This window comes from Habropoda laboriosa, unplaced genomic scaffold (genome assembly GCF_001263275.1).
Source record: "Habropoda laboriosa isolate 0110345459 unplaced genomic scaffold, ASM126327v1 scaffold210, whole genome shotgun sequence".
In the NCBI taxonomy this organism is placed as follows: Eukaryota; Metazoa; Arthropoda; class Insecta; order Hymenoptera; family Apidae; genus Habropoda; species Habropoda laboriosa.
The window spans coordinates 1,358,018-1,365,471 of NW_017100373.1; the positions used below are offsets into that span (position 1 = coordinate 1,358,018).

At 42.6% G+C, this 7,454-nt stretch overlaps 1 protein-coding gene across 1 annotated transcript in view; it reads right to left on the reverse strand.

Annotated features, from left to right (window-relative positions):
- Nucleotides 1-7,454, reverse strand: part of LOC108574972 — a 20,197-nt gene that overhangs the window by 12,217 nt on the left and 526 nt on the right. Inside the window, exons 2-9 of the mRNA XM_017937652.1 lie at nt 5,820-5,881; nt 5,222-5,413; nt 2,853-5,142; nt 2,614-2,700; nt 1,869-2,192; nt 1,703-1,774; nt 1,409-1,529; nt 1,101-1,208 (exon numbers count right to left, since the gene is read on the reverse strand). Of these exons, the coding sequence (XP_017793141.1) occupies nt 1,101-1,208; nt 1,409-1,529; nt 1,703-1,774; nt 1,869-2,192; nt 2,614-2,700; nt 2,853-5,142; nt 5,222-5,413; nt 5,820-5,870 (3,245 nt within the window). The 5' untranslated portion in view covers nt 5,871-5,881. The remainder of the gene's footprint in view (nt 1-1,100; nt 1,209-1,408; nt 1,530-1,702; nt 1,775-1,868; nt 2,193-2,613; nt 2,701-2,852; nt 5,143-5,221; nt 5,414-5,819; nt 5,882-7,454) is intronic.

Genomic DNA, 7,454 nt, shown 5'->3' on the forward strand with positions numbered 1-7,454 from the left:
CATCTCTCTGCCATCACAAAACTTTATATCGAGAAACAACTATCTATCTACTATCAGCTACAAACACAAGTACAGTAATGTCTCTCACATTGTCCACTTGCACGAAACTTAAACAGGACAATTTGGGAAGCCTGGACATTGTTTTCGAGCCTCGCAACCCGCCTTTGTAGTTTACCGAGCGAAGATAAGGATGAAACGAGAGTCGAGACAACCAAGCGATTTAAACACCAACTTTTTTAATTTTACGTTTTTTTATCTAAAAATTTTTTTAACATATTAGTGAGATTTTTCTGATGAAAATGAGATTAAACACGATATAATTTCAACAAAATTTACTTATTAACACCTTGACTGCCACGCCAAATTTACATGTTACTTTCAGGGGGCCATAAGAAAATTTTCATTATTCTAAGCTTAAGATTATATTATACTTTATTATTTTTTTTTTTTAATTCAAAATAATGTCTAGTTAGCTATGACGTTCAAAATTTTTAATTGACGATATTTATTTTATTTTAATTATTCTAAACATTTGAGGCACTCCAGTCACTGATGACCACCATGGCCTCATCGGGGAAACAATCTCCAGTCGCAGGTGACCAACGTGGCAATTAACGTGTTAATACTTATTGAGTGATTAATTTCATTTCATAATATATCGCTTTAGATGAATTAAAAAAACCAATTACTAGAAAAATAAATTAAATATCTGTACACATTGTCCGTCGAATGTGGAGGGAGGGACACCGTTTAGTGGACAATGTGAGAATCCAAAATGGTGGACAATGTGGGAGACATTATTGTACAGCCAAAGTACGAGAGGTACAGCGAAGAATTAACGTGATGCACGCACTTCACTCCTACAGACACGCTCAAACAATTAGTGAGTAAAGGCAAGAAGCGGTTAAACCAAGTAGATTGTAACCGAAGTAAGTCGATTTGATTTATGTGTCGTTATGTTACCGAGCAATTCGACAATGAAGAGATTCTGGTTAAAAACGGATGAACAGGATCTACGGTCATGAGGATCGCGAAGACGATTGCGAAATTATTAATGTAGCATCTTCGTGCTTTTCCAACATCAACACTATCCTTCTCACCGATTAATATTTCTGTTTAAGCTCGACGACTGAGTCATTTCCTCGAAGATGCGTCGCAGCGATGCTATATCGTTTGGAAGCAGCGGTAACCGCCATCTTTTATAAAGGCTGAAAATATGGACGGAGGAAGAACTTGCTGTTTACTCGCGACTTGTTTACTCGGGCAAAGACATCACACGCGATGGCACGTGGTTAGAAGGGAGGACAGGAGGAAGGGAGGGAGGATGAGCACAACGCAGCATATGCGTGTATGCTTCTGGAGAAAAAGCTCGGTCCTACTTCGCAACGACAGCCCATTCTCAACTTACCCTCTAGAAGGGTGAATGATTGGCTCGGAATCGCTCAGTTCCAAATCACTGTCAACGTGTATTCGTTCGCCCCAAGTTGCTTTCAAGTACGACACTCTTCTTGTAGCACGATCTTCTTCAGCTGGAACAGTAAACCAGGACATAGTAAGATATATTTAGAAACAAATATATTCTTTGCACAAACGTAATCGCGACATTACCATCGCGGCTCTACCATGTACTGTCCTACCCTGAAAAGATGACGAGTGAGACGCCACATCTTCTTAGCGTAGGACAGTATGTACATAGGCTTACCAGTTTGCGTGTTTTTCTGTCGCCTGAATACAACTCCGTTACCGTGCACGTCATTATCCGACGGATGGACACCTTTGAATCATCGAGAATCATCTATTAATCATCGCGCTGCGATAGATCATTTAACCTAACAATTTCTATATGTGACACGGGTCTACTAACTAACCATGATCGGTTTCGATGATTTGCGCATAACCATCTTGCTGTTGCTGCCTTCTACAACATCCTTTCTCGTGCATTTTTTCTTTTCCACCGGTAGCTACAGCGTTCGTCGCGTCAACGTAACCGTCATCACCACCACCATCCTCCTCGTTCGTATTATCTCGTTTTCGCTCGCTGTCTTCGTCCTGCCGTTGTGGCCATTGATGTCTACCGCCGTCTATCATCGACAAATTACTCGCACTCGTCGATTCCCATGATTCCGCGCTGTTACTACGAATTCTCGGTCGTATAGTTTCGCCCTCTATGATCCTCGATGAATTCGGTGTCTCTGTCACAGATTATTTGATACATTATTACATTGAAAGTTATCAAGGGAATAATATCAAAAGCATAACGACGTTCACGATGTTAGTAGGTTTTCAACACTATGCCGTTCGACACATACATAGAAAGAGAAGGAATATGTCTTCAAATGAAAAGAAAAGACATATGACGGTGAAGAATATATGAAAAAAATGAAGGGTTACTACAATTTATAGACCGCGTTGTATAAATACCGCGTTATACGAGGGTTACCTCTAATTATAACAACCGTACTTCGTCAGAGCAGAATGTAGCAGCACAATATTAAAGGCTGTGTGCGATTAATGCTATAACGTCAAACAAAATTTGAAAAAAAGCAAGAAAGAAAAAAAAATAAAACACATCAGCGGACATCAACATTTATCCAAATCGGCTCTCTCTTCTACCTTCTAGAATCTTATAGTCGGTCGGTGGTTCACAGTGGATGCGTCTGCTGCCTACAGGAATTACTCTGTTTCCTTTTAATCCGCTACCTAAATATTTACAGTGGCGCATTAAGAATAACAAGATATTAACTGTATGTAGCGGTATCGAAACGTGGTTCCTCCACTCTCCCCAGCTTTACTCGCGCAACCGAACCTCCCGAATAGAAAAGACGGAGAAAGAATAGAATACAACGACTCACCGATATCCAAGGATTTCGTTTCCCTGGTCGACATGGCTACTATTCTTCTCGGCTCTTGAGCCTCGGCTTTCGATTCGAATTCTCTCTTTCGAACGGCAACATTTGGAACGCTACGCTTATTCGACAATCTCGAAAGTTCGCTTTTGTACAGGTTGGTTCGATCACCGGTCGGTTCGTCATCGTCACTCAATAAGCGTCCCGATTCGAACTGCTTTGCTCGTTTTGATACGATTTGAAGTCCTGGCGGCAGAGTCGGAAACTTGTCGCTTACTTTTTTGTCAGGCCCAGGGGACGAAGGTAGAGAAGAAGCACCATTTCTCGCTTCCATCGATTGTCGTTCACCCGAGAGTCGAACCCCAACGCTCGCCACATTTTCGTGTATCCTTGACAAAGTTCCAATAAAGTTGTTCGATTTTCCAACGTTTCGTTGCAATTGCTGCTGATGCCTATCAGACAACTCTTTCGAACCGTACAAATCGCGACAATCCTCGTAAACGGACGGAGTAGTATCTACGGGATCACTGATCATCTGCTGATGCGCATGATGTTCCAATGGGTGAACTGGTGCAGCGATCGATGACTCTTCAAGCAGTAGCTCGTTTCGAGAACCAAAGTACTCAGTCTCTCCGCTCCCACCGCCGCTGCTACTCTTTACCACCCTTTGAATATTTAGATTAGAAGAGGATTTATCGGACGTGAGTTTACTATCAGTAACGCTTCTCTCCTGAGCAACGTTTCTCAAAGTCGACGACTGTTGATCCTGCTTTGGATCGTTTGGTGGCCAAATTTGTTTCTGAAGCTTTTGCGGCCTCGCATAAAATTCTCGTGGGATCGCGGTAGCAGCCGCAGTTACGGAACCGTTGTTTCGAATGGGAGATTCCGGCCTCTCTTCTGGTAGAAACCAACCGATTGGATGGCTCGGTCTGCGCAAAAATTCTTCCTTTTGCTCGAAACTCTTTCGAAGTCTCGTCATGATGACGGAATCGTCGATAGCCGTTGCACTTCCGGCACTTGCGCAGCTCAAAGTACCATTGTTCGTTCTACACTCGGTTAAATTACCATTTCTATTCTCGCTTCTACCTCCGTTCATCCTGTTCCCAAGCAAAGTGAAATTGGAATCGTAAGAAGGTGGATCGTTGCTTCGCGCCGGAGAAGAATCCCTTCTAGAGTTAATGCTGAATCTAGAACCAGGTTCACAAGATCTAAGGGCATCCGTGCTAACGTAACTGGCCGTTTCGAAATTGTTCATTGTCGAGCTACTGGTACTCCCTTCGCTAGCACGGCGCGAAGTCACTCTTCTCGCAGCCGGCCGATAAATAGGTACCTGTGGTTCCGCTCGCGACAATGGAAATCGCGTCAAGTTCGAATGTTGCTGATGAGATTGATAATACTGTTGTTGCTGCTGCTGCGGAGGCGATTGATCCTCGATGTTCGTTCGTATCGCCTCCCCGAATCGGACGCGCTCGTATATCGGATCTTTAATCCTGTCGTAAATCTGTTCGTTATTTGTTCTCGAATAAATAGACTCGGTCTGTGTCCTGTCGTAAACGTCGTACCTCTCGTACTTCGATTCAGGCTGTGTCGATCTATCGCATGACTGAACACTGCTCGAACTCGAAGCATCTTTTACAGAGTGTTGTTGTTGTTGTTGTTGTTGTTGTGGTTGATTTCGCAATCGTACTTTCTCGTCCATTGATAATTCATACCGGTTAGTTGCTTCTTGAAAAGGTTTACAACGATATATCGATGACACATTTCTTGTCGATTGCGACTGCGTCTTATCGCCGCCGTTATTACCACACATTTGTTGCGTTGGTTCTTTGGAAAATTCACTCGAGCAAATATCTGGGTCTCGAGTGCAAACAGCATCATCGATTGTCCGATCCGGCATTGAACTTGCTCCGGAACAAACCCAAGATTGCCTCGTCCTTGGTGACAAACCAGGAATCATGCTGACTGATCTGCGCTGCCTAGGGCCACCGCTCCTCTCCGGAGAACGCAACCGTGGCCGCTGGTTCGTTTCTGGATTGTGCGCAGTCTCCCCAAAGTATCTCTGTAAAATATCGTCCTCTTTCGAAACGACCAAAAGTCGCAGCCAGGGTCCTGCCTGTTGAATACGTTGAACAACTTTCGCGTATTGTTCACCACGCGTTGGTTTTCCGTCCACGGAAACCACACGATCGCCTGTACGTAACCCTGCCTCGGCTGCCGGTGAATTTCCGCGCACTTGCTTCACGAATATCGTGTCCATCGGTTCGTCGATTCTGGTTCGTTCGTGTCCTGGTAGCATCTAATGAGAATCAATTCGTTTTTCAAAAAACAAGCATCGTTCGTGGGCAAAGTGTGGATGTTAATTCGAATATACTTACGCAACAAGATTCTGGTGGATAAACGATGAAATGACGAAGAGTGAAACCGAAACCATTTTCGCCACGACGCAGCAACAAGGTTCGTGGTCCGCGAGGCGGTGAATCGTCTCGATGAACGTTTCTCGTTGCCGTTATCGTACCAGCGACCGATCCAATTCCTGAAAGTGTCGGTGCTGGCGAACCATGTTCTACCTAAAAAAAATCCATTTTCTCTCTTTCTTCTTCTTCTTCTTCTTCTTCTTACTCTTCTTTTCCCTTAGCTAAGCGAGTTTAGCGAAGACGAGAAAAAAAATAATAAGTAGTTTGGGACTGGATTGAAACTCACGAGACGACATGAAATCTTGAAACGTGTAAGCGACTTTTGTCGGATGATAATTATTAATAGGTGAACCCGTAAAATTGAAAAGGAAAAAAGTTTCAGTTCCCGTTCTACGAAAAGGAAGAAGGACCTATCGTCTAGGTTTGATCTGATATCGTTTTGCTCATCCCTCCCCTTCCCCCACACTCGACCTTTCCTCACGAAAATGCTTCGTTTCTCAGCTTACTTCACCAAAATAAACCGAACCAAAGTTTGGCACCATCGTTTGGTTTTACGTACCGTGTGCGCCTGCCCAACCAACCCTTGGCAATTATTTCGGTCCTCAGCCATTGTGCTGTTTTCTGAAAGCAACCAATAATTCAGCACAATAGTGTAAATTCACATCACCTCATAGAATCCCACACAACGCGACAGTTATACAATACTTGGGCATAATCCCAAAATGAGAATCCGAGTTGTACATCGCTCATTCACATGCTTAATCTCTGCTATAGGCAGAACAACTAAGTTTACCGAGAAACTTGGTTTTACAATATTTAGCGCAACATATTTACAACGCGTAAGAGTTGTATCAAGTTCGTCCCTCGGTCACACGTATACCATACGTATTCGTGTTAATACGTTAATACATTATACGCATACATCGGACCGTTGAGCGAGCCATTCTACTTTCTCTGTAACGCGACATACTTTCTTGATATAATTTACCGTTCTGAACTATATTGTTCAAACTTACTTTTTATCCTTCGATTTCAATTAGTGTCGTCGTCGGGTAGAATAAAAAAAGAAAAAGGAATATAACGAAAAAAGAAAAAGCAAGAGAAATACGCGTTGATCCGTTACATCGTTTTAACGCTCCCAACCTCTGCTCTCTCTTTCCAGCTTTTACGACAAGTTTCGATATACATATGTACATAGTTCGATCTCGTTTCTTGTACGGTATTATGGAGAATCGAATGACAGGGAAAAGTATAATTGTGCTGATATACGGCATGCGATAATCTCCAATGGATAGAAAATATTCCGACTATTTCTCACTTTGACTTCGATCGTACGTTATCTGAAACAAACATTTTCCGACCTAAACAGAATGTAAGCTACAAATCGTGTTGCGCGCATTGACTCATTCAGGATATTTCTATATCCAATACCGGTATGCATGCGCGCGCGTGTGTGTGACAATCGTACGTAGTTTATATCTGCTGCCTTGCGGTTTCTCCGTATATTGCATCTTAACCTTTTCGTGTTGGAAAACGAATATCCTTGCGAACATCATCGTCTTCTCGATCATGAGAGAACCGAACGAAAAGATCATGTAGTTCTGTGCGTAATAGAGACTCTTTTGAAATACCTAAATATACGCTTTGTTAATGTATTGCGGTTATCCAAAATACCAGACTCTGCCCTTTTTCGCTTTGTGCGTAGCCTCATCGAGAATAGCGTGGTATGTTTCGTCGTGGTTTTCGCGCCTTTTCTCGCTACCGTTAACCCAACACGTGGAACGGCAATTTGGACTTTTCAATTGATTCTTCAAGGGAATCTTCTTGACGTATAAAACGGTTTGCTCATTTCTAAAAATACCTTAATCGTTTCATGCTACGACTGATAAATTGCAATTGATTCGACCGTTATTTAATATTATCGTTTACGGTTATCCTGATAAACATACGATCAAATGGGGGAATGTATCGCGCTGTACCTTTTACTCATCTTCTAGCGTTATTTCTCCCTTGTCTCATCCTTTCCAAAATTTGACGTGGTAATAGTTTAACGATTCTCGCATTCGTAATTATCAAACGAGACTAAACAACGATAACGAAATACTAAATACGGTAGACGCTAAAACAATTTTCCATGTAAAAAATCAAAATATACCCATGTTTGAAAAATCGGACGCACGACACGGAAGATGGG